The sequence below is a fragment of the Centrocercus urophasianus genome, unplaced genomic scaffold (assembly GCF_019232065.1).
Source record: "Centrocercus urophasianus isolate 14NV4802_14NV808 unplaced genomic scaffold, USGS_Curo_1.0 seq_12, whole genome shotgun sequence".
Taxonomy (NCBI): Eukaryota; Metazoa; Chordata; class Aves; order Galliformes; family Phasianidae; genus Centrocercus; species Centrocercus urophasianus.
The window spans coordinates 12,885,405-12,912,390 of NW_024884364.1; the positions used below are offsets into that span (position 1 = coordinate 12,885,405).

The 26,986-nt window shown below is 39.6% G+C and overlaps 1 protein-coding gene across 10 annotated transcripts; it reads right to left on the reverse strand.

The window, feature by feature from the left end:
* Positions 1–3,250: 3,250 nt before the first annotated feature.
* Positions 3,251–26,986, reverse strand: LOC122155846. 10 transcript variants are annotated; one of them, XR_006167325.1, is made up of 8 exons: positions 26,800–26,986; positions 18,335–18,370; positions 17,674–17,808; positions 16,819–16,865; positions 15,666–15,722; positions 6,703–6,785; positions 5,785–6,391; positions 3,251–3,501 (listed from the first exon to the last, which is right to left on the reverse strand). XR_006167325.1 is itself a non-coding variant. In XM_042810125.1 (7 exons), the coding sequence occupies exons 1-7, from the start codon at positions 26,867–26,869 to the stop codon at positions 6,322–6,324; spliced, it is 498 nt and encodes a 165-aa protein (XP_042666059.1). In that variant the 5' UTR covers positions 26,870–26,986; the 3' UTR covers positions 5,762–6,321. The 10 variants fall into 10 exon arrangements, 8 of the variants coding, with proteins under 8 accessions (XP_042666059.1, XP_042666060.1, XP_042666054.1 ...); XR_006167324.1 differs by lacking the exon at positions 3,251–3,501 and adding an exon at positions 3,948–4,285; XM_042810125.1 differs by lacking the exon at positions 3,251–3,501 and having other exon boundaries at positions 5,762–6,391.

Below are 26,986 nucleotides of genomic sequence, written 5' to 3' on the forward strand. Positions count from 1 at the left end.
CACTCACCTCAGTGGTGCCATCTGTTCCGCATTATGCGGTGTAAAATGCAAGGTGTTCTGCCCTGCCAGCCTGAAGGAAGTTCTTAGTTCATAATAGTTGGTGATAATACCAGTCCTTAGGTTTTGTGCTTCTGTGCACCAAGCCAGATTTTTCAGTTTTGTCCAGGAAGTTATTCAACAAGTTGCTCTCAAAGGTAGTCAACATCTAATCTGGGAGTTGTGCCTCCAGAAATATCAGGCTGATATTATCCAAGCGATATTTCAGGAAAGAATTTCAAACTGATGGATTACAGGAAACTGCAGAGAGTGTTAGCTTTTACTGGATCTTAAGGAGATGACAGATCAATGAGTCCCTGTTTTGTCAAAGTTACAGACGCACAACTGTAGCTAAAAGTAGCTGCTCTACTGTTACTGTTTTTTGTCATCAGATTGGTTTAGATAAGATGTAAACTTGCTACATATTACTCAGAAGACCATCAGCCGCCTGCTTCCAGGAATAGTGACAGACTGACAGTGGGACTGGCCCATGTTAGGAGTCCTTCATACCCTCCATAGAGCCTGCTGATATTGAGTTAAGCAGTTGGAAGGAGATCTGCCAGCGGCAACGTAATTAAACCAAATATTAAATGCCAAGAGAGTGACAGGATCTCTGGGTTAGCTCCATATTTGCTACAATCCCTCTCTAATCAGCCACAACAAAGAGAAAGCAGAGTCTTACTTCTCTTGCTGAAAGATGCTGTCTTATTCCATAAGTCAAGTTGCAGAGACATCTGTAGATCCCATGGTTGTGGGAACATGTACATAACATGTATCATCAAGTAGTCTCTCAGCTCTGGGGATAAAGGCCTGCGGTGACAATTTAAGCTTTAGCCTTCCTGATGTTTCATTTTGTGTAGAGCTTGTGGTTGCTGGGTTTTAAACTGACATTTTTAGTTCAATAAGATTTCTGTTTTTTTTTTTTTTGTTTTTTGTTTTTTTTTTTTTTTTTAATGGGACGGGACAAGGCTAAGTGTTAATTCCTGGCATAAAATAGATCCATCTTTCATTTTGTGGTATTATGTTACCTGGATCTATTGTTCAACTCATACAAAGATGAGGACAGACATTGGTGGAGGGACTATTGTAGTACTGCTGTATAGCTGTGCAGTATGGTTTAGACTGGACTTCAGAGGTACTGAGCTGATCCTATGAGACTATACTCTAATTTGCCTGAGATAAATGATTTTTTGAAGACTTTCACTGTGTCTGCTTGCAGGAACACCTACTGGGCATCTAGTGCCTCCTAAGCAAATTGATAACATTGACCTGCTTGCAGGAACCACTGTAGTAGGTCTTCCAGTTAGAGGCTAAAGTTCAAAAATACAAAGCTCAGGCAGGTTGGGTGTCAGCTCTTGGTTATGTCTTCTGTCCATTTGTTATTTACACAAAAGTACTTGCATGGAGTGCTTACTGTACTACTGCCATACTGCCAAAGTGGAAAGTTTTGAAAACTGATCTAATGCAAGAGAGGTAAAAATAAAAATAATAAAAAAAAAAAAAAAAAAATGCTTTTTAACTCCTGAGATTCATATGCAGGGTAGGCTTTTGTTTAAAAAGGATCTGAATTCAAACATCTGCTCAATTTACGGATCGTAAGGAGCACAGGAGTTTTACAGCAATTATACAGCCTTTTGATGAACAGCGTAGAAATCTTTAGGAGTTTTGTTTAAAAAAATCTCTGGGGAAAAATATGCATGTGTGTGATTACACAGATGAAGCAGAAGCTCTTTCCATGCTTGAATGGGAAGATGCAGGGAAGCAAGACCTATTTCTTCACTCCTGCTTCAACTCTGCTGCCAAAGAGAAGAATTTTCTTGCCTGTTGGCTGGAAGTATCTTCACCTGAGACATCCCTAGTGTTAAAATATTATTCATGAAATGCTCAGGTAAGTGGTAATACATTCAGCCTCAAAGAACCCCATTTTTTAAATATGGAAATGCATACCTGAGCTACCTCATGCAAAATGCATCATGTTTACATGGTAAGAGTCTGTCTGACCCACAGAGATGTCATGTCTGTGGTAACAATGACAGAAAGTGTGCAAGAACTGAGCTGGAGAGGAATGGGTGGCATGGAATGCCCTAGCAGGGAGGAGGTAATGCATGGGAAAAGGGTGTGTGAAGTCCCTCTGCACTTGAGGGTTTGAACTAATTGCATAGAGGAAGGAAAGGGCTGAGGCATCACCAGTGGCATCTGCCCTCGGTATTAAAAAGCGGAAAGGAGGTCCTAAGAGAAGGAGGCTGCCCAGATAACAGGATAAATAATAGGAAAATCAGCTTTATACCTTTGTGTAAACAGAGGTTAAGAAATAAATGATAGACTCAATTACAAACATTATCTATATCTGGCTTCCTTGGGTATGTGAATGAGCAAAGTCTCAGCCTGCATTTTTCCCCGTGGGACTCTCCCTCATTCAAAGACTAGATGTAGATAGCACACCAAGTTTTGTTTGTTTAAGATGTGGTTTTCAGTCATTTCCACTGCCCCCAGTGCTTTTAAAGCCCATGCTTTCCGGTCCCCTGTTCCTCCTCTCCTTCCACTTCCTCCTCCCTCCTCTTCCTATCAAGGACAAACACAGATAGGTGTTTGCTGTGCTACTGTGAAGGACCTGAGGAAATGAGTAATGTGCAATCAGACTGAGAGGGCTTCCTACCTTTGTCTTCTCTTTCTTAATGGAGCATGAGCGACCATGGAGCAAGTTGGAGATTTTATTATGATGCAGAAATGGTATTTCTTGCTAACCAAACAGCCCAATGTGCCCTATCCTTTCCCTCAAGTTCTTGTTTGTTCCTTAACCAAGGTAACCACTCCTAAAATAACAGCTAGCTGATTTCACGGGCTGAGTGCTGATGGGTGTGGGAAAAAAACCTGCGAGTTTAAAAAGTAACTTTTTCAAATGAATTAATAAAGTGTCTATTCAGATAGAGGCAAAATGAATTCCTACAATCTTTCAGAAATATTTTTATACTTAATGACCTAAAAGCTGGAACTGAAGGGGAAAAAAAAAAAACAGATTTTTTTCATCAGAAAACATTTTTTTCTTCTTTCAACTTTCTGAGAGAAATTTTAATGTGTACATTCCATGGGGAAAAAAAAAAAAGTCTAAATATCACTTATGATGATCACATTAAATGTTGTAGGTAGATGCCACTGACCTAAGCATCCTTTCTCCTATCGACTACTTCAGAGCATGAAATTTTCAAGACACAGCTGCAAAAGCCTTCTGTGTTTGTTTGGACAAAAATGCTATTTCTGTGCTGCTGAAGATTTTTCGAGCTCCCCCACACTGAGAAACTGAGCCCAGTTTAGCAGGCCAATATCAGACTGAGGTGCATCATTCAATCTCAAGCTCCAGGTATATGGTGACGCTTACCTGTGTCCCAGCTGCCTCATGCAAGTGACAGTGCCACCTGCCCTTTTGCGTCTTCATTCTCTGCCTGTGTCTGTTGGCAGGGCCCAAGCCTGTGGTTTCAAAGAAGTTAAGCAATTACTGTGAGGTGACACCCTGTCCCCCAATGCCGTGATGATTACAGGGCATTGCTTTGTGTGCATCATGCCCTGAATGCAGCCCTTTCATCTGCCACACGTGCACCTTTCCTGTTGGAAATAAATATGCATTTACATACATATGCATTTACAACAAATACAGGGAAAGAGTAGATGAAATGGAAGAAGAAAAACTTTTTTTTTTTTTTTTAAACTATGAATGTTAAAACCTCTATTTGGCACCTCAAAAGCTGTGTTGTTTTTCCTTGCTATCCCAAAGACCTTTGCAAGCTCTGGACAGTCTCAGAAGACAAAGACGCTAATGATGTTTATTTCTCCTTATCCTAATTATTCCTCTCGGGGGAAGTTCATAGGGCAATGAAGACTCTGAGGAGGATTTGTTTGTCTTGGAAGTCCAGACATAGGGCCCAGTAATCCCATGACCTGTTCCCTGCTCTGATACCTTTCCCACTGTACTCAGCTCTGGTTGTTGATTCATGACCCTTGAGTAAACCTGAAGAAAGTCCAGAGTTGCACCAATGCTGTGTGCTGGGTTGGGTAATTGAATGAGAGTTCTTGAGTCTTCCAGAGAGTTCTACCTGCCGTTATCAACAGAGGTGCTGCTGCATGTGGCCATGTCAAGCCCGGCGGCCTTGGTTTCCTGGAGAGTAGTAGGTGTCAGCCAGCAGAGCCCAAATCTTGCATGGGGTCATGGCAGCTTTTCTGCATGTGCGATGTGCTCTAAGGTATCAAATGGCTCCTATAATGGAAAATTTGCTACTATAATGACATTCAAGCAGTGGTGGAGTAACCAGTAAGAAATCAAGTCCTAATTAAAAACCAGGAGCTTGTTAAAACACTACCTGTGATAATATACAATTTTCCAAACAATTTTTTATGTATTTAAGTTAGAGACTAACCCATTAGAGGGCATGTCTATGTTTTTGGAATAACAAAATAGAGTAAAAAAGAGCCAAAAATTAAAGATAATCTAATCTCATGCAGCTGTTAGTCACGAACACATAAACTAGTAATGCTGCCCTCCTTCGGGAGGAATAGCTAGCAAGATGTCTGATTATGAAAAAATAATTAAGAGAATGTTAGGAAGATTAATTTTTGACATCTTGTTAAAATATCCAGGCTTAAATTTATAAGCGTTCCTCTTTTGTATTTGGGCAAATTGCATTTCTATGAGGCCCTGCCATAAAGCGTATTTATTTTTCTGTTCTTCAGAAGAAGACTGATAGTTAATTGCTGTAAGTATATTTTCTGCTTATGGAAAGTTGTACTTCATTGCACTGGCTGTCCTCTGAGTAAGGCATTTTATGAGAATCAGAGAGAATCAGAGTAGTAAATTCAGGGTGGGATATTTCATGTTCCAGTCCTTCTCAGTTCTCCTGCTGATTTTAAATGCCCACTACAAACCAAAGGCTCAGCCTCTCTTTCCTGTGCTCACACTGATCTGCTTGGTGTACCTTGAGTAAATATTAAGTGATCTTCTGACTTTGTGGATGTTGCTCTGATGGCTATGGCAGGAGCTCTGTGGCTAGGTTCAAGGTTTGGTATGGTTTGGTATGGTTTTCCTTTACTCTCTACACTGATACTTGTGTGTTTCTCATGGTTCTCTTTCAGTGACTTTAACAGAGCTGCTTTAACAGTAAATCAGGCCTGGGAACGTAACCTTCCTGACCACACGTATATAATGGAATTGTCCTTCTCCATGATGGAAAGGGGTTAATAGCAGTTGCAATGGCCTGTGTGGTATGTCTGCTCCACTTGCTTCCGTTACCCTGGAGTGCTCTTTATTTGGACAAACACAATACCATAAAAATATTCTTTTATCATTAATTTTCTTCCTTTTGGTTTATCCACCAGAAGTTCATTTCAGGAAAAGTTTATGCTGAAATATGTTGGGGACAAACTGTAACTGAACTCTTTTTTTCTGTGTGACAAAAGAGAAAGCTGGGATCCAGTCTGTCACCACCACTAACCTCTGTACTCACTTTTATCTGCTGTGAAAACTGTTATGTCAGACACATCCTCCTTTTCCCTGTTTGTCTGAAAGTCTGTGATTGTGCTACCGAAATCAGCGGAACTGAAGCCTTAGGGCTAGACTGAAGCTTTGCAGTCAGACAAATCTTTGGTTTCCCTTTACTGCTACCTTCCTGCTCAGCAGGAAGAAGGTGACTCTGTTTTACATCACAGAGGGGATTCCTCCACTTTTCATGCTGGCTCCTTCCTCTCATCCATTGTACTCACCTGGGCACCACACCGCAGCACAGTTTCACTCCCTTGTGTCTGAGAGGCGGAAGCAGATACTTTGTGCAGTAGCTTCTGGTAACTGTACTCTCAGTTTTTATTCACTGTTGTAGAAGGATGTCCACAAATTAATGTGAATTGAGGATCTTCAGTCCTGGATCTAGGCTCAATGGATCAAACTCAGAGCCAGCATATTGATCAGGTGAGCAGATATCCTTCTTAGACATGCTTTGGTTTATCCAAGTAGATGTACTTAGCTGCAGTTGGAAAGGAGGCCTGTGAACTGTAGAAAATAAGCATATAGCAGCAGACCAAAGGAAGTAAGATTCTCCCTGGTGAAACTCGTAGGAAAATCACTGAGTTCCTGTTTTGTGTGTGTGGGGGAAGATTTTCTTCACATTCAAGGGGTAAATTACACTCTTTATGATGGAATTCATCCGATACCCACTTAACAGTAAGTGAATTGGGACGTGATTCATTTTTCTTTCGTGAGTCTTAAGGAAGCCTGTTACTGATTTGCTCATGTCATGCTCCACTTCAAGTGTCTGCAATGGTCTGTATGCTGTAGGAAGGGTACAAGCTCTCTTGAGGAGTCCTTGATGATATCCTGTGTGGCAGATATAGATTTTTTTTAAATTATTATTATTCATTGTTTTTTTAAGGAGAAAGAAGATGAGTAAAGGTGAGCACATTTTGAAGCCCTGTATTTGTCAGAGATGGATCTGAATGGGAGCAGGGAATACCCTGGACAGAACTGTACTCAGTTTTCCCTTCTAAGAAAACAACAAAAAAAAAGTCTATTCTGCTAGCAGCCACTGAACGAAAGCATTTCTTGCAGTGAAGGCAGCTCATGGATAGGATAGGGGTTGGGACCTATGGCATTCAGCAAGTTACCAAAGTAAAAGATGTGCAGCTTACTTGGATTCCTGTGGCCAGGCCCAAGCAGGGATAGTGACAGTGATGGTACAGTAGGCAATTTTTCTTCCTTGTGTAGGGATTCTCTGAGTCAGAAAAGATAGAAGTTAACAGGGACATGGATAAGAAGAATCTTGCTCTTTTTCTGTTTTGAATATGAATTTTTAGTTGGCGTGGTCTTTTACTAACACCAGAGTAATTGAAGAACATATACTTTGAGAAAATATTTGAAACTCAATCCATACTGTAAACTGGATTGCTCACCACCGTCTGTGTTTGGTGTTCTACTGTGTCAAAAATTCAAATATAAATGTTACTCCAACATATAGTACTAAAAACTGATCTGAGTAAACTTTCTAGCCCAGAAACTTAACAGTTTTTTTGGGCTTTTCTCTTTGGACATGCAGTCCTGCAAGAGAAGAAGGCACAAAAGAGTGAGCAACTGAGGATGTAATTTAAGGAACGTGGGTTCTGTTTTGTTCTTAATCAATGAAAGCCACTTTTGGTGGTGGCACGTCATCCTGTCTTCCAAAGAACTGCAAAAAATCACCCACTCTTCCCCAAAAGATCAGGCCCTGTCCATGCATAGCTCCCATGCCCCACTTTAAGATAAGTGTCATGACTTTTTTGAGCAGTATGAGAACACAAAGCCAGACTCAAAAAACACCCAACATATCTTTCCCACCCACAGTCCCATCCAAAAAAAAAAAAAAAAAAGAGAGAGAGAGAAAGAGGAAATTAATTTTGAGGGTTGCTGAGTGTAGTGGGGATTGCTCCTGTGCTTGGGTGGGAGTTGCACCCATTGAATTTAGGAAGACAAATGAGGACTGCTTGGCTGGCAGCGGGCACAAGGCTGGGAGAGATGGGGATCCAGCTGGACGCAGCTGGTGCTCAATCCCTGCCGCTTCCTGCCACCTAGTGGTTAGTCTTCTGCCGGTCTTCTACCCAGCAGTTTGTGGCATTAGAAAAGATGGTCGGAAGAGAGGCAGGATGTGTGTGCTCCCGGGGGGGGGGGGGGAAATGGGTGAAGCACTACAAGCACTCTGCCCTCTCCTAGCCAAGCGACCCCAGCACTCCTGGCCTTGTTAGTGAGAATTTACCCTCGCGTAACTATCCGGGGACAACTATTGGTCTAGGATGGTGAACTTGGGTGCTATTGAGTATTGTAGGAGAAAATCTGGCTCACAATTGTAGGTGAGCAGGTTAGCCTAACACTTCGGTCTCCTATTTACCCATTCACTGGAACTGAATAAGTTGTTCTTTGTCTACACTTGTGGTACGCTGAATGGATTTCAAGTATTATTTTTTGTTTTTTTGGGAAGAACTTTCATCTGCATTCAGCCACTGACACTCAGTGCTGCCTATTCACTATATACAGAAAGCAATCCAGCCCAGTTTCAGTCTCCAGGGTGTTGTTTTTGCAAGCCATTTCAGATTATCAGGGTTTTTAATGCTGTAAGAAGGGTTCCCAGAGGAAATAAAGTGCTTAGACACACTCATCCAAAATTTCCACCCAAGCAGAAAATGAAAGACAATAGTGTTCTTTATAAGCCAGGTACTTTCCACCTTACCCTTCATGGTAGTGAAATAAAGCAAAAACAGGAGATTGACATGTCTTGTTAATTTGTATTGTCTTCTGCTCCCCCTGGCCTCCACTCCCAGCAAAATCAGCACATCTAGCAGCAGAGGTATGGAAAGGCAGGTGGTTTCCCCTGCTCACTTCAAGGCAGCATCTGGCACCTCCCTGGGGACAGGACATCTGTCTATGAAGAGTCAGGTGTTCAAGGCACAGGTGTTTACTACACCTGCCAGGAAGTGGAGAGGATGTGTCCTGTTATGGCCAGAACAAAGACCTCTTGCCCATAGCAGCTCAGGGCTGTCACAACTCCTGCCAAAATAAATGCATATTCTTTGAAAATTGGCTTTTCTCTGCTTGAAGGATTTTCATAACCCATACCTCCACTGATGTTATGGCTTTAAAATTGATCTTATATACTATAGTCAAAGCTTGCTAGCGTAATACCTGTTTTCTGGAGCAAGAATTCTGTTTCCAAATCTTTGAATTCACAGTCTTTTATCTAGCATGGATAAAACAATAAATAAGGAATTATTTGAGAGATGTTTGCAGATCCAGAGAAATAGGATCTTACAAGGTAGCAACTTCGGGTTTTCAGATATTGTGCCTGAAGAACATCATCAAACAATCTGAGAGTGCAGAGAACAGAATCAAAACTGTTGGTGGGTCTGATGGACTGAAAGATCTGGAGACATTTAGTTTAGAGTGAAATGTAATGTCTTCAAATGTGCACCTGTAGAGAGTATAGCAGTAAATATTCTTTACGCCAGCTTGAAATACAGTAAGAAGTAATGGCTTTAAGTTAAGGAAAAATCTCTATTTGTTGTCATGATAAGATGCTAAAAAGATGAGCTTGAGTGACAAAGGAATGTCCATCACCAAAGGTCTTGAAAAACAAGTTAGAGAAAGCATTGCTTGCAGTGTCTTTAGTATTGTGTCATGTCTTCTTTCGTACATTTTTTTTCTCTTTTCTTTTACTCTATAAAAAAGTGATTTCCTTAACTTTACAGATGGAGATGTAAAGATGGAGTGTTAAAAAGCACCCAGCCCTGAGCATTCTCATGTGCTTCTGAAGTTGACTCCAGCTGAAGTGCTGACCAGAGGGCTTCTTGCCACTCAGATGTGAGATCCTAAGCATAGGCCTCAGTGACTTTCTCAAGAATAGATGTATCATATTTAGTGTAAGAGCCAAGAATGTGTGCACATGGCTTTCAGGAAGGCAGTTTTGTTTCGTTATTGGAACTGATAGCCAGAAATTGTCTAATTTCCAGGCATTAACATGCTCATATTTCCTACATATGAAATGAGTGCATTTTTGTACGTCAGGCTATGTGTTACAAAAGTTACTTCAAGAATGAGCTACGTTTCTTCTCTTTTTTACTAGGGAAAAAGTTCCCAGGGCTTTCTGTACTGGTAAAACATTCAGCTGTGCTAATTCTGATACCGAGTATTCTCTTACAAACAGATGCTGCAGAACTCATCAGAAGAGCAGAAAAGAAGACTTGCACCTCTGTGACACAGTTCAAATCTCTCCCTGTGCATTTATCAGCTTGCATATCTCTGTGAAACTCTGCACTTCAGCAAGGGCTTTATCACTAGGCAACTACTGCAAAGAAACATGAGTTCCACAGGATTTCAGGGAAGAATTTTTCCTCTACTTTTGTTCACTTCTATTCTGAGTTTGCTTCCTGGCACCCTCTTCCTTAATGTGAGGTCAGCCAGAGTACTTTCGCAGTTTTTCTTGACTGTTTTGTCATTTGTTTCTGTTTCACAGGCTTTCATCTCTGAAGTCTTTCCAAGAGAGAAGAGAAACCAAACTGGAAGATGAGAGCATTGCACAGGCACCGAATGCTGTTTCTGTTCAACCTTTGTTTCGTCGAGAAAAGTGGGTGTCTAAAATCAAAGCACACATTACTTCCCATCACATACGTCCAGTGTGAGACCAGTGTTTTAGTAGAGTCTGCTGCCAGACTACAGAGAAAAGGAAGCTTGGTGGATCACCGGGTTTTTCAGCCTCTGAGCATGATAGCCAACCATTTTAGGCAACTGTGACGTCGCCAGCTGGGGTGCTGATAGTGCCTCTGTAACCACAGTCTTCATTAGTTGAGTGTTCCTCTTGCTCTCCTACTGTGACAGAGGCTTCATGATTTTCTTGAGAAAATAGAGGATTTACTGAAGTTACCACTTCTTCCAGAAAACCCCGGCTGTCAATGACTGAGGCATGAACAAAGAAAGCTAAAAGCTGTTTTTTTATGTCACGTTATTAAGTGTAGAGGAAATGATATTTCCATAAAGTTTTAGCCTTTCTGCAGAATTTGTGAAAATGGTGTTACATCTGCAACGTGAAGTTTAGGTGGGAGATTTCTTATTGATAAACAGCTTTAGAAAGGAAGAGAGTGATTTAGCAGGTGTCACCTCTGCTTCACCATCCTTACTGTAATCCACATATGCCAAAATGTAGGTGAGTTTTTCAGTGCACACTGAAAGTCAACAATGCCTTTTTAAATTATTTTTATATATTTTTTTTTAAACCAAGACTGAAATTGTTCTAGTGTAGGTTAGAGAACAGAAAACAAATGTGATCTGTTCAGCCTCTGAGACTACAGCCAGAAATCTGAGCAGTGGTTTTATGATTATCCTAAGCTCTGTTTGAGGAACAGCTAACTATAAGACATACACACTTACTCACAGGCAGGTATCAGATGAAGTAGCTCCACAGATTCTGGCCATACTGAAGTGAATGATGCTGAGATCTGATGAAACATGTCACAGTTCCATCTTTCCATCATTAGATACATGTCAGTGCATCTGGCTGCTTGAACAAATGTTATGCATGCAGTAGATGTGCTTTCCTATGGATGCTACCCCAACTGGGGTGCGGGTGGGGGGGGCAAGTAGTCCACAAAAGATATTATAAGCCACAATATTTCAGACAGAAAGAAGTAAAGGATGCTCTCATCTGCAAAGAAAATTTGGTTTACCTGTAAGTAAAAGCCACTCGGATGCAAATTTACCTGCCACATCACTAACTTAGGCAGAAATGTTACTCTAGAACTGGTGGCAGCTCTGAGCCATTCCCACTGGGCAACCTGTTCCAGGGCCCCCCCACCCTCTGGTGAAGAACCTGTCCCTAACTCCCACCTGACCCTCCCCTGATGCAGCTCCATGCCATTACAGCATGGAGATTCCTGGAGATGTGTGTACTTATGGGAAGCGGGAAAGGGAATAAGAATTTGAAATTAGGGTTCAGGCTTGGTAGTGAATTGCTGTTGTTCAGCCTGAGGGCTTGGTTCAGCTGGTTCCTAAGCATTTTCTTTAGGCTTTTTTTTTTTTTTTTTTTCATTGAAAATAGTAGTTGCTTAAAACTCACCCAAAACCAAGGGTTCTTCACCTTGCAAATCACTGTCTGTACTGAGTGGATGAGGCTGGTTCCATATAGAGCTCTGTAGCCAGCTCTGCTGTCCTCTAGGCTCTGGTGGTCTTCCTTGGGAACCCTATTCCGTGCACCCTCTCCTGCCTCTCCTGCTTTCCAAGACCTCCTCCTGACTCATTCCTGGCAGCATCTGAGCACTTCTTCCTGTATTTGGTTCCTGTTATCTTTGGGATGGCATTTTTGATCTGAAATGGACTACAGAAGCAGAGCTGTGGAGATCACAGAATAGGGAACCTGCTGCAAGGAGCAGGGTGGAGAGCAGGCTGGGCACGGAAATGAATACTTGCCTTTCCCCTCAACCTTCTTGTGCACATGGGCTGGTGGTGGGGGCTGGTGCCAAAGCTCAGCTCTAGGTCTGTGTTCCCTGTTCCTGACAAGGATGTGGGATAGAGGGAGACCCAGGAAACATTAGCACTTGTCTGGAAGGTGGGAAGGTCCCAGCTGACAGCAATGTCGCGGTGTGGAGCTTGGTGCTATATCTCAAAACATACCACGTTGCCATCAGTCTGTGCAACCCCTCTTCTTCCAGAGGACGTGGCCTTAGCAGTGCTTGCAGTGCAGTCTCAGCATGCCCTAAGGGGAGTGACTCAGGAGAACCAAGGAACAAACACACTGTACACCTTGTTTCTTTGGGTTTGTGCAGACTTTTCTTTGGGCAGACTCCTATCATTTATAGACTCATAGAATCACAGAATGGCCTGGCTTGAAAAGGACCACAATGATCATCTAGTTTCAACCTCCCTGCCACGGACAGGGTTGTCAACCACTAGATCAGGCTGCCCTGAGCCACATCCAGCCTGCACACTCTTTTAGGGGGGTAACAGCAGGAAACCAAGTGATGCAAGGTGATGCCTTTTTCACAGAAGTGCAAACTTCAGATTTCATGTAACTATTGCTGTAACTTTTCTTTCTGCACTCACCTCACTGCCTGCTCACCTTACGATGCAAAATGGGCCTTGGGATATTTGTGGTGATGTGGGTGAAAATATTGCAAAAACAGATAATTAGAGAAGCGGGGCTTGGCAAGCTGTTGTTTGACCTGATAATATGGCAAAGTGTGTGGTTTGCCAAGAGCAGTCCCATCTGATAGGCTTTAGGGACCAGGAACTGACAAATGAGTAAGCCTCACATGATTACTTTTATTTTTGCTTCATAAACAAGCAAGATTCAGAGGTGAAGGGTATAAACAAAGAAAGTGAAACTAGGAGACTTGATGTGTTTACAGCCCAAGAGCGCACTCCTTCCATCGAGGCTTGTAAGGGTCTTATGTGCTATGCAGGTTACTTTGGGAGGTAGGAACTGCATACCACAGCTGCATCTGCCTCCCATACAAAAAGAATGCTGCTGGATCATGATGCAACATAGTAATTACTATGTGTAAGTAATAGACCTTCAGCTCCACAGACTTTACTCTCTTCCTTCCCTTTGGGTGTGTGGGTCTAACTGACAGACACCCAGCTTTGTATTCTTTGGGCTTCTTGTATGACTGTACCCATGCAACGTATTCAGTACAAAAATAGCAAAAGAGAATCAAGAAGTAGCAAATCACCTGGTAAAACTGGAGGTTATCAGACCATGACTTACAGAGGGTGCACAGGTGTTGTACATTCCCCATAAAGCAGGTTACAGCTATTTGTTTTCTGCAGTGTGCAAAGTCCATCCACTGTGCTTTAACACAACTGCTGTTAGGTGTGATGTCTCATGTGTAACATCACTGAGAGGGGCACTGGGTGATTGGGATGAACATGCAAGTCCTTTTTTGAAATTACTGAATCATAGAATCATTAAGGTTGGAAAAGACTGCTGAGATCATCTTGTCCAACTGTCAACCCATCACCACCATGCCCACTAGCCGTGGTGCGCAGACCTTCTATCCACTGAGCAGTTTATCTTCACTGGGAAAAATATCAATTCTTCTATTTCTTTCAAAAGACTATGAAAACTATTGACCTGATGGGATTATTTGTGCCTAAAGTGGCAGATGTTGCACCTTAAATGGCAGTTTCAGTCAGCACCTTTTGTTTCTTTACTTCAAAAGACATAGACTTTCAGTGGTTGTGATTAAAAAAAAAAAAAAAAAAAAGCAACTGTAAGCTCCGGTGCTTTGCTTTTCTATACTGGCACATCTGATAGTGAGGTGGCGAGGTGCTTCCTGTTGATCTACAAAAATCTCATCTTCCAAACCAACCCTCGATCTCTGAGGACCTCTTCTTAAACCATGGTTTGGCCTTGATCTGAGAGTGGAACACAGCATGTTCAGATTTTTTTTAGCATTGCAGCTGGTGGCTGCGCAGTACTTCTCACAGCTGTGCTTGGCCTCCTCTAGCTCTCAGTCACATGGGCATAATTCTAGGGCAGAGTAGAGTGCATGATGGGTGGAAGACAAGCATGCAACAAGCATAACAAATGATCTTCATTATCAACATAGCAGGGTTAACGTGTATCCAATAAAAACTTTAGTGTTAACTGGAACTATGCCAGGGTAAGAGATGAAGAAGCTTGACTTCCTTCCATTAACTGCAAAGAATCTGGTGCATTATATGCACACTGAGAACTGATCCTCTCTTCCTTTTCAACTGTGGTCTGAATTTTTAACCATGTTGAAGACTCTCTGTTTGCTTCTGCAAATCTCTTGGTGCAGACAATGCTAAATGTAATTTTTCAGAGTATTGAGCTGCAGGAGCCGATGCATGATATCCAAACTACAGTGAAATGTGTGCTGCAAAAGAACTGCATGAGCATTCTCCTCAAAATTCAAATGACACTTTGGTCCTTACTTCCTTTTTATCTTCTTTTCCTGAGCTTGAAGCATAATCGTGTTCTTGTGCCAGTGATGGGAGGAAAGCTTGGCCTGGCGCAGTCGTGCACAGCTACTCATGAACAGAATGTTTTTATTTTGACTATGGTCAGTCACTGCTCAGCATTTGTTATTTCCATAGACTCATCGTGGACAAAAGCAGTATGCATTAACTTAGCTTATCAGTCATCACACCAGGAGGAAAAAAAGAGAACACTCTATGTATTTTCACACATTATTTGTGCGAAATATTTCTTAATATTTCTTATTTCTTAATAAAAGGACAACAACCTTTTATTTTCCATCTTATTGCCTGTTGCCCACAAGAAACAAACAAGCAAAAGTATTTACATGATTTCAGTTAATAAGAGGATTATGTCTTCATGATGTTCAAGGAACTTTGCAAGGAGATAAACTGGAATGAGAAGGAGGATCTTGGTAAGGGCGTTCTTAGAACCTCAGAGAAAATTTCTCCCCCGCGTATTTTTAGTATTTACTTTGGAGGAATTAATTTGGCTCATTATCATCTTCCTCATGGATTCGTTTTACAAGTTTATGACCTGTGAAAGCCCTCCCTTCTCCTCCCCTTTGCCTCTGTTCAAACCACAACAAAAGGTCAGGCTGGAAGCAGAATCCTGAGCAAAGGAAGAACAGGAAAGCTGGCTGTGTTTCCTTTAATTCCGCCATTTAAGAGACGAATACCCAGTGCAATTACCCAGCCATCTGCATGACACAGGCTGTGTTTTGAATTCCTGTCTGTAGTGGGGGAGCATTCACAGGTTCTTCTAAACAAAAGGAAAGTTTTCCTGGGAAAGAAAGGAAAGGTATTCTGGAGGGAAGATAAACCTGAGACTGCGCACAAAATGGCTGTTTGGTGAAGTCTGCCATGTTTATTTATTTACCTTAATAGAGGCATATTCTATAAATTCATTTTCTATAGGGAGTTTCCTTCTCTGGTATTTATTTGTAGAAGCAGAATGGTTTAGTGATGCATATATGAGGACATCTTGGTTTTCAAGTGATGCTGGGATGGAAGGATCATTATGAGGTGAGTTAGATGCTGTCTCCTGAGTATTACAGTGAGGAACGCTGTCATAAATCTTGTTGACAGGCAAGAGCTGAGGTGGGCTAGGCATGGAGCAGTAAAGTGAGGAGCTTACATCTGTAGCTGGAGTTCTCCCAGCAGCATGGGATGGAAAAGCTGATGGACTTCTGACCTGCAAAAGACAGAACAGGATACAGCTCTATGCATGTCTGGCTATGCCTGTGCTCCTGCTAGATAAGAAGTGGGTAGGATTCTGTTGGTTTTGTATTCCTTTAAAACTGCTTTCAAAGATGGGTGCATTGGACTCAACTGATCATTGGATTTTCTTTTGATCTTTGAAATAAGCTAGAAATCATACTCGCGTCTCCAGTCTTCCTCCACTTCCTTTCCCAAACTCAGTCGTGTCTTTCCTTGCATGATTTCAACTTAAGGCAAAGCTGATTCATCCTCTTGAAAGCTCTTCTATGACACTCATTCAGCTCTTCTTTCTGAGCCTATTAAATACTCATTTTCCCCTCCAAACCCCAAAATATCTTTCTGATTGCCCTTATTTTCCTATTTCCAGATCTCTGACCTATTACTTTTTTTTTCCTTTTCTTTAAATTATTCTCCAAATAAATCTCTCTTCTCCCAAATCTGCAAGTTCCTCTATAAATCTGTCTCTCTTTAAAGAAATCCTCTTTTGCTATCCATTTTTTCCCAACAACTTAGAACATGCTGCTCTCAATTTTCTTTCCCCCACCTTGTCTTTCAGGAGCACTACAGTCCATTTGGTGCCTTTTGATCCCTACCACAGCCTTTTTTGTGAGTGACTGCTGCCAGCGCCTGTCGCATCTTTTGTGTTCTCCCTTCTGCTCATCTAATTTTCTCGGTACCTATTGCAAGAATTGTCTGAATTTGTGCTAGTCACATAGTAAAGCCCTTCTTCTCAATCATTTTCCTGACCCTGCGGGTGACTTTTTGTCTTGTGCAGTCAGAACCAGGTCAACAGAGATGCTTTAGATCCCTAAATTCCTACTGGAATGGTTTTACAAATTAATGCACTTTAAAAGGAGTTTAGATGCTTGAAGAACCTTTGTGGCAAAAACACTGAGTTCTTTCCCTTCAGCTCAGACAAGGTGATATCTCATGCTAGGGAAGCCATTCTTTCCAGGTACCACAACTGTCTCCAATCCTACTCCACATTTTACACTATCCAAAAATTTATTTTCAGCATGTGGTTATACTGGACATTATCAGGTTTCAGTGGTGGCAGAATTTAAGCATACCTGGCTCTCTTGTCTCTGTGGTGTTGATGGAGTTCTCTTATGATTTCCTAGGAAGAAAAAAAAAAAAAAAGATGTTTCAATCAATCAGCATTGAGAAGATGCCTTTCTGCTCACAGAAGAGTATAGATTACCGAAGCAGCCCTTGCCTTATTGAGTGCCCCTCAAAGAATAAAAATCTATCTCCACAGTATATTTGGGAATTGTTTTACTGCCAAAAGATAATCAGCATAAAACGATGTTCTTATAGAATGTATTTCTGTGTTCCTCAGAGCTTCTCTGAAAAGGAGCAGATAAATTCCTGCTGTACTTGTGGCTAGTTGTCTTTCTATGCAGTGAAATGGCAAGAAAAGGTATGGAAAAATCCTTAAGCCATTCCATGAGAAAACAAATAATTGATTGCTTCACTTAATAAGATGTGGGGGACTCCAGGATCCCCTCTTGACTTAGAGCATGGCACCTGTGTAAGAGTTCCTGTAAAACATGAGAGATTAATATCGTAACTATTTGATAGCTCAGAGGGAATGCAACTGAATAGAATTTGACAGCATTTATGTGGCTAACAGCCTCACTCATTTATAACTTGATCATTAAAAAAAAAAAAAAAAAAGAGAGAAAAAAATTCAAATATTATAAAAACTGTATATTTTATTTGCTTTTTACTTTCACACTTGTCTCCCTGGAAGGAAAAAAAAAAAAACATGAAACTTTTTGAAGATTCATTATTTTAACCAGCACACTTGACAAGGACAATTAATTGGGATAATTATTAGCAGATTTTCATTAAGCCCTCAGTGAAACTTTAAGCTATGGAATCAGATACACAGTAAGAAAATATTATATGTTAAAACTGCTCACCATAGTACCTCCTTAGACTCCAAAACACGCATATGAAGATGAATGGACAACACAGACCCACGGGTACTGAAGCATAAATAATGTGCAATGTCTTGTTTTTTCCATGTTCTTTTGACTTAGTAGAGGCATCTAAAACTGCATTAACATGCATTAGCATAGGGTAATATTTGACTGGAGATTTTAGCATTTGTTCTTTCTGATGCAACTGGCTTCTTAATGTAATTAAAACATTCTTTAGCTTGGTACAGCATGTCATGAGATAACCATCTCCAGGGACATATTAGCAAGTATGAAGATACTCAAATGAAAACTGTGTGGAAAAGTGTTGCTGAGGAATGATAAATAGCACAAGGCCAACAGAAACAAACAAAGGGTCAGAATTAAAGCATAGCTATAAACATCCAATGCATTCTAAGATTAAGGTCTTTTTTCCTCTTCTTTTTCTGTAGAATTTACACAGTATTCAAAAAGAACTAAAAAGCTTTCTGATTGATTTATATGTAAATCTAGAGTCTAGAAATGAATGTTGTTATGGATTATGCACATGGTATCATTAGGAAGATGATCATTTTAGGGGTCTAGCTTTAATTTAAGACTGAAACTCATAGCAGTACTGGTTGTTTTGTTTCTGTTAAAGAGGAAATAAGAAATCAGAACTTACGTTTTGCTGAAGGTGTGGTGATGTTTGCAGACTTTTCTGAAAGAGAAAAATAAGACAGGGAAATGAAACTGCAACCAGACATTTTGCACTGCAGTTGTGTTCTCTGCTCCACACACTGAAGTGACAACAAACCTCACCTTCAAACTAGTGATGGAAGAGGGAACTAAATTCAACAAACAAAAGCTGCAGTGATTTGTGGGAGGGGGAAATGAAGTGTTTGTCTTCCACTGCTGACAAAGTGGTTCTATGTTTCAGAACTCCCTGGTACTCATATAAATACATTAATAGAGCATGTACACTGAGGTCTGTTTCACCATTTATTTATAGTATGATATTTGTGAATATGCCCTTCTAATACCCAAGAATCTCTGTTCTTCTTCCTTCAAATGAAATCTGTATCTGGGAAAATACTTTGCCTTACAGCAGATTATAGCCATAAATTCTGGTTTTTCTATTTCTGCTGTGACTTTTCCTGTTGCAAAATGTAACAATGGTTAAAAGTCCATGAACTTATCATGAGAAGAAATGGCAGCAGAACAGTTTTATAACTGTCTTAGTTGGACATTACAGATGTGCAGACTGCTTTCTACCAGCAGAGCAATGTTGAGAAGGGCAGATGTGGTTCAGACTTCACAACTGGCTAAGTTAATATGAAAGTATCACTTGTCCTTTACTCCTTGAGGGTACTTAAAGCACAGAGATCTTTTCTGTTCTTGAACTTCTTGGGTACAAAATTATACTTTCTCTGATCTAGCAGGTGGCAATTCACAGGGGGACTGAAACTGGATCATCCAAGCCAAGCCATTCTACGATTCTATGACTCCCTATTGCAAGATCATTCTCAAGAAGAGGCTTGAATTGCTTTGTTTTCTTTACTGTTGTGTTGCCTCACCAACTATGAATACATGCCTATTGGCATTCTGTTTAGTCATACAGCATATAACAAGGCTGTCCTCTCATGGTCTTTCTTCATTCCAGATGATAATTTTTAATTATTGAATAATTCACTAAAGGCCATTTAGTCTTAGCTTTTCAACTCCAGATCCTCCTTTTATTTTTTTCTTTTTCTCTTTCCCCATTACCAAGAGACAGGACTATAGCATGAAGGTGGTAATTACCACACAGCTGATTTTGGACTGTTACTATGCTACCAGTAAAACATGCTGGGAGAAGCCATCATCCATCATGAATGGATTTTCCTGTAAATTGAATCCACTTGTTTAATAGAGATCTTTTTGAGACTCAATGGGACTCACTTTAAACAATAACAAAACCACAAAATCACGGACTTCTAGGAGTTGGAAAGACCTCTGGAGATCATTGGTTCCAACCCCTTCTGCTAAAGCAGATGCCTACAGCAGGTTGCACGGGAAAGTGTCCAGGTGGGTTTTGTATATCTCCAGAGAAAGAGACCAGACAACCCCTCTGGGCAGCCTGTGTCATGGCTCCAACACCCTCACAGTAAATAAGTTCTTTCTTATGTATGTATGGAACTTCCTGTGTTCCATTTTGTGCCCATTGCCCTTGTCCTGCCACTGGGCACTGCTGAAAGAGACTAGCCACATCCAATTGACTCCTGCCCTTCAGATACTTATCAGCAGTGATGAGATCCTTTTCAGTCTTCTCCAGGTTGGATAGTCTCTCAGCCTTTCTTCTTAAGGGAGATGCTCCAGGCCCCTAATACTCTTTATGGCCTTTCACTGGACTCTCTCAAGAAGATCCCTGTCTGTCTTAAATGACGAGTCCAGAACTGGATGCAGTAATCCAGATGTAGCCTCACCATGGCAAAGCAGATGGGGAGAACCATCTCCCTCAATCTGTTGTCCACATTTTTAATGAACTCCAACTTCTAGAGTCCTACTGGTCTCACTATCATTCTGGTAATGAGGAAAATCTCTGGGGTGAAAATATTGGACTCAGATCATGCTTTGGTATCATTCAGCAGCACTCATCCTTCCACCTCTGTTGAACAACTGTGTGACTGGCCTTTCCTCACAGTAACAAACTAGACAGTGCATAACCAAGTGGATACCAACACAAATTTTGCTCTCAGAGTTTCTTTGAACTTTAGTTTCAGCTAGACTATGACTGGCACCAAATCCAAGAAGAGAAGAAAAACATGAGAAAAAATCATGATGTGTGGTGATTGATTATATATTCATAAAGCCACTAATCACAGTTTCTTTTCTCTCTGATTTTTGCTAGGCTTTCTCTGTCTACTTTCAGGACTTATCTCTATATGGGCACTAACAGCAGATAAATCAAGACTACAGCTTCCTTCATTTTTAGGAGTTTTGTTAAAATTGACTTTCTCCCTCTGATACGAGTATCAGTTAATATCTCAATCAAATCTGGATTTGTAGTTTAGACAGAAAATACATAAAATTTGCATAGAATATTTTCCTACGTCATCTTTGTCACAGACATTTTCTGTTACTTTTAGATTTATTTCAGATTATTGTTTACTTCACAATCATTAATAATTCACGGAAGTAAAGACTTCTGTTTGGTATTGATTTGTCATAACTGGAATAATGAAAATAATTATGTATATCTCATCTCCGTTTCTTCAGTTTTGTAAAGTTCTGCTAAACTCAGTGTTCAAGCTCCAATATATCAATTTTACTTTGGGTCTTATCATTGATGTCCTGACCTTTTCATAAAGATTTTTGTTTCCTATGGTGCTTGATTTCTTTGGCTAAGTAATAAAAAGTATGTGACACTCAAGAGCTTCCTACTTCCCTACCCTGCCTTATAGTACAGTGCTTATATAATGAAGAGTGATTGCTTGCAAGTCCAGAGAAAGAAATCCTAAGTATGTCTTTATCTTCCAGTTGATGGGTATAGAAAAAACAAATAACCAAACTGTCCGTCAGTCTCGTGAAGATAAAGAGAACATAACAGTCTGGATGAATTCATGAATTCAAAACAAATGACAGTAAACTTGTCTGATTTTCCCCTGTGACCAAGTAACAGACATCATGAAGAGTCAAGCAGCCCTATCTCTATCTCTCTATCTCTCTCTCTCTGTATCTATGATATATCTTGACTTCTGTGGTATTTTTTGAGACTGCCTTTGACAACTGTTGCCTAGATATGTTTTGATAACATGCTACAGTTGCACATACAATACTTGCAAAACTCCAAATAATTAGACCAGAACAAAGTAAAAATGAAAGCATATTCGTATCAGAGGTTATTGAATTGTTCTGAGTCCAGTTTTTGATTTTAACCAATGACTCAGTTGTAGAAAAAGAAGGTATCTATTAAATTTACACACATTAGAAAGCTGGCAGAAATTATATAAGCACTAAGGGACAGGTTTTGACTTATGTATGATCTTGATAAATTAGGTGTTTTGTAGAAAGACAGATGATAGTCCAAGAAGACAAGTGCTAAATACTAAACTTCTATGGCAAAGTGATAGGTAATGCAAAGACTGAATAACAACAGCCATGTACTTAATCCTGTCGCCATCAGATGAAAATCAGTGGTATGGGTTCTTGGAAGCAAAAATGTCTTATCAGTGTTACTTCTTGTTCTGAAAAGATGATTGTCTTGCACTGGTCAGTTTAACCTAGAGTAACATTCAGCAGCAGACCCTCTCAGAGAGAACAGGGTTCTACTGTCTGTGCAGAAAGGCTGAAGTTACCTTCTGGCTTTAACTGGGGACTGGAATCACTTATGCGTTTTCTTGCATTGATATCACAAGAAATTTCCCTCCTTATGATCTCTTGCACTGCCACCAGTTAAGTTGTAAGGAGCTAAGTCCACTGCTGTCAAAGGATTTCCTTCATGACAATGAGACTTTAAAAAAATCTTCCACTGCAATTGAACCTACTTCATATTACTTTTGCTGATATAGTACGTTTTCAAGAGTTCAAATGATATATGCTAGTCAGTTTCTCAGCTGGGTTAGCTTGATTAACATTTCCTCTTTCTTTTTTTTTTTTCCCCAAATACCTATGCCAACATGTGCCAAAACTGTGTTCCTTCGTCATCTGATGGTGAGCATTCTTCATACTACTGTAATTACAACATAATCAGATTTGTTAAGATTATATTTCCAGAGGAATATTTCCAGCCACTACTGGGTCTGAATCCAATTTTCTGTCTTTTTTCACAAACTGACCTGTGTAAAACATTTTTTAGTCTTCATTTCCAGCTGCTGCTGCTGCTGCAGGTGAAAATGTTTGGCAACCTGCTGCCAATTAACCCTAGCGAATAAAGCCTCATCTCCCTTCCTCCTCAGAAGGACAAAACCTGAAGTAGAGAGAGGGATAGAAAGAGAGTGGACTGAGAGCAGTGTAGTAGTATTCTTATAAGAAGAGGCTTAGTTTACTGTAAATTGATATAGTTGTCATAGTTAATGTTTGTGAATCCCTTAGAAGCAACCTGTGAATAGTAGGTAAGCACTATTACTTCATTGAGTTGTTTTTTATTTTTATTTTTATTTTTATTTTTATTTATTTATTTATTTATTTTTTCCTGTTAGTAAAAGAGGAATCTTTTGAACTTGTTAACCAAGCTACTGGTTACTTTTTAGTGCACATGAGAGTTTGTAGGCTGCCCTATAAAAGGGCTCCTCTTAGAAGTGTGAGATGATTGGGCTTTAGATTGCCGTTTTTTTTTTTTTTTTTTTTTTTTTTTTTTTTTTTTTACTTCTGTGACTTGTTAATGTTTGATAGTTGAGCTATTTTTTTTGTTTATAAACTTTTACTAGAAACAAACCTAGTACTTTACATATATTGTAAGTCATAAATTTTTGGACCTTCTAGAAAAGAATCTTTAAAAAGAAAAGAGGACACTCATTCAGCCTTTAGAAAACTCTTAGTTGGAATTGTTCTGAAGCTCAATAAAAATTAGGATAGCAAAAGAGTTTTTTTATAATCCACCATCAACAATTAACTGTGGGAATTCATAATGAATGTGCCCTAAAATCTCCTGTTAGCTTTTCCTCTCTCAGGAGTCATCCCATATGTAATTAAAAACAAACAAACAAAAAAACCTTTATGTAGATAAAAAGCAGTGGGGAAAAAATTGTCCAAAACCAAAATTCTTGGGACTCTCTATACAGAGTAAGATATTTAATGCGGACTTTAAAATATCTTTCCTAGGTATAGCTCTAAGGACCACTGAAAATGAATAGGTCTCAGTGAAGATCTCGGATTTAAATAATAGTATAAAAACATTTCTTAGACTGTAAGGGATGTCTTTAACAGGCAGTGGGGGAGAAGGGAGAATCAACATTTAATTAGCAGATAACTTTTTGTTTTCTATTTATTGGTTGCTATTAGAAAGAAACACTCAATAAACCTCAGTAAATGAGAGTAAATGTGGCTCTGAATACTCTTACCCTGATAATGTGATTATTATTTTTTTTTTTAATCTTGCTATGGGGTATGAGAACTCAATCTCAGGGAGTTGTAATCTTCCCATTAAAGACTGCATGTGATTTCCAAAAGAAATTGAATTGTTCCTTCTGGAATGCTGTTATGAGCTGAAACCAATTAGAAGATTTGATATCATGTCTGAAATTCTCAGTGTTTTATATACATGGGAGTTCATGATGAATATTTGAATGGGCAGTTTTTAAGAGGGTAAAAGAATCTGTAATATGAAAGTTCTATATATCATTTTCAAGCTTACATAACTTAGAAAGGTTCAGATTGAATAACAGCAAATTTTCTTTTGGATCGCTTCACTGCGCTTCTGGATAGACTGTGGCAAGCCAAGCTCAACTGTGCCTAGAACTAATTTTACAGGTAAGGAAAACTTTCTGTGTAGTGAACAACCATGATAATGTATGCTCTAAACTTATATAATAATGAAAGATGTGTGACAATACTGTAATTTTATCAAAAACACTTTTTTTCTTATGGTCATGGGGATGACATAGTAGTCATGGTATTATTTATTAAGCGAAACCAACAGGGATAATGAAGACACTTTTCTATTTATGTAACTCAACCCACCGGAGAAAAACAACAGCTGAAAATTGAGCTTTCTAATCTTTTGTTTCTAAAAGATGTCATTCACACCTCATCTAAGAATTTGAAAGAATTCCAGTAAATTAAGAATTACTAATTGAAATCTTGTTTTCTTCTTTGCCCTTTTAAAGAGGACCAAGAGATGACATAGTATGCCATATGTAGGAATTAACAATAAAAAAACACAACAACAAGAAAAAAAAACCTGTGATATATTTAAAATGAATTAATTTGTCATTTAGCTAATAGAAACTTAGTTTTGGCCCTTTTTGCTTATTTTTCCCCATGTTCTAAATACAGCCATTTACTTTTTATATTTGCTTTGCAAACAATAAAGAGCTGCTCAATTTTGTGAATGTTTCCTTTTCTTAGTGGTGATAACATTTGTGAAGCTGACCTGTGTGCCAAGGCAGCTGTCAGAACTGCATCTTTATTTATTTATCCAAAACAGTTCCTTGATGAAAGTTGTTATGTGATGTAAGAGCAGAGAATATGTCTTTATGTTTCAATGACTGAAACTTAAAGATGGCGAAGTTCAGTATAGCTGAAATGTTAGAATGTGCCAGCTGTCCTGCAGGGAGGGCTAACAGCAAAGGTGATGTTTTAGGACCAGTGAATTTGCGTGCAGAGACTGGCTGGGCTTCTCAGGGTGGTGGAAGCCTTGCTAGGTTTTGGTTTGTTTTGATCAGTATGAAATACTGCATCAACTTTATATGTTCCAGACATCAACAACCACTGCCTGTGCAACTAGATGGGAATAGCAAATGTTGTCATGTTTCAAAAGAGCCAGGGTTTGACTGAGCTGAAATTACTGAGGCTGTAGAGAAGAGAAGGTCCATATGTAAACTTATCAAAAAACTTGTGTTTACCTCTTCTCTAATTTAGCAAAGATTTGTTTGCCATTAACTTGGTATACAAAATCTGTCAGTGTCAACTTTTGTTAGGAGTTAGGAAAGTTTAGATAGATTGGCAGCAAGCAAAGCTTAAATAACTTGCCTTCAACTTTCATCTTTAAAAAAAAAAAAAAAAAGTTGAACAAGCTTGGAAAACTTGTCTAAAATGTAAATACATTTAAAAAAAAAATCAAGATTCTGTAGAGACTGGTGTTCAAAGACTTCTGCCTGTAATGCTTTTGTAAAAATGATTCCGATACTATATAGTAATGTAAGATTGTAGAAGGAAACAGTATTGCTCTCAGAGTCTCCCACATAATTTTGGTGTAGATCAAAGAATAACCTGGTGAAATAGATTCTATGTAAACAGGATTCATGCAGTAAGAAGTGCAATAAAATTAGTTTTAAAAACATTATCTAGGAACCTGGCAGATGAGTCTTGGGGTTTGCGCACATAATAATGAGATGGACAATGGAGGAAGGTGTCTGTGAGAACCTGATAGCTCAGGCAGTCATAATGAAGTGAGCAGAAGTAGTAGTTATCTCTTACAAGCTGAGAGGACTTTTGCTGAATATGAAAAAGGTTGTTGCTGGATACTTCCCTTCAGAAGCTGTTTACGTTTGATTTTCAAATGACTGAAGAAATTTGGTAGCCTGGCTGAGCTCAGATAACATTCCAATTAAGAAACAGCTGCATCTAATTGACCTGATGATTCATGTATTCTAAGCCAAGTATTTGAGTCTCCCTTTCAGGGTACTCTGAATAATCACTTAGCCTTTCCTGTATGTATTTTTGATGTATTTTGTTCGTAAAAACGTTGTCTGATGCTATAGATCTGCAGAATTGGTCATTCATGCCAACTAAGCTTCACATAGCCCATATTGAATTTGTTATTTTAGCGATGCCTTGTAACAAGTGTTATTTGGATAAATGTGTTGTTTGAAATACCTGAAATATACTGAGAGCAGATGAGAACATCCACTCCCATAGCTATTACCCTTAATGTAAGACTACCTTCCTTTCAATAACAACATTTATGTCTCCTGGATGAGAACAGCATGGAAGATCTAAGAACCAAAATAAAGTCTGCAGTAAAATTAATAGTACGGGTGGATTGAGCACATTGTGCTCGCATCGTTTTGAACTAGGAGGGCTTCTCTGTTTAAAAACTCTGGGGGTTCTAAATTGAAAACAGGCAGAAAACTAGTACTGAAATAAGCTAAATGAAGAAAGATGCATGTATTTATGCAGTAAGGACAATCTGACTGCAAACCAGGTTGTAGCTGGTAGAAATCGTAGATTTCAAGCAGAGGCTTTGAGTACTGTCACCCCGCTTGAGAGCAGAGCCCACAAAGAAAGATGCGTTTGGTCCTCAGGTGCTAGACCAGGTACCTAATATTTCTCAATTGTTGCCAGAATTATCCTATTTAATTACTTTAGGAGTGTCAGACATAGTAATAAAATAAGACATAAGTTATTTATAAGGTACACTAGGAATTGGTTTCTGTTTTTTTTTTTTTTTTTTTTCCTCTCTCCCTTTCAGTGTTCAAACATACAATAAATAATAAAACCACAACTTACCAGAATCCTGATTGTTGCTCTGAGCCAGCCTTACTAGAAGGCTGCACAACAAGATCCATCTTATCAACATGACTGGAGGAGGCTTTGTTCTCAGGACATGGTAGAGGAGGGGTTCCTGTGGGTTTGAAAAGTGCAGCTCAGATGGCCTCTTGCATCCTGTTAGGTTCGCACAGGAGACATATCTGAA

Coding starts and splice junctions, on each gene's coding strand:
- LOC122155846 (XM_042810119.1), bottom strand. CDS start 26,869: ATGTTGATAAGATGGATCTTGTTGTGCAGCCTTCTAGTAAGGCTGGCT. Junction 18,371..26,799: donor GAGCAACAATCAGGATTCTG/GTAAGTTGTGGT, acceptor TTTCTCTTTCAG/AAAAGTCTGCAAACATCACC. Junction 15,335..15,407: donor TAGAATATGCCTCTATTAAG/GTAAATAAATAA, acceptor TCTTCCCTCCAG/AATACCTTTCCTTTCTTTCC.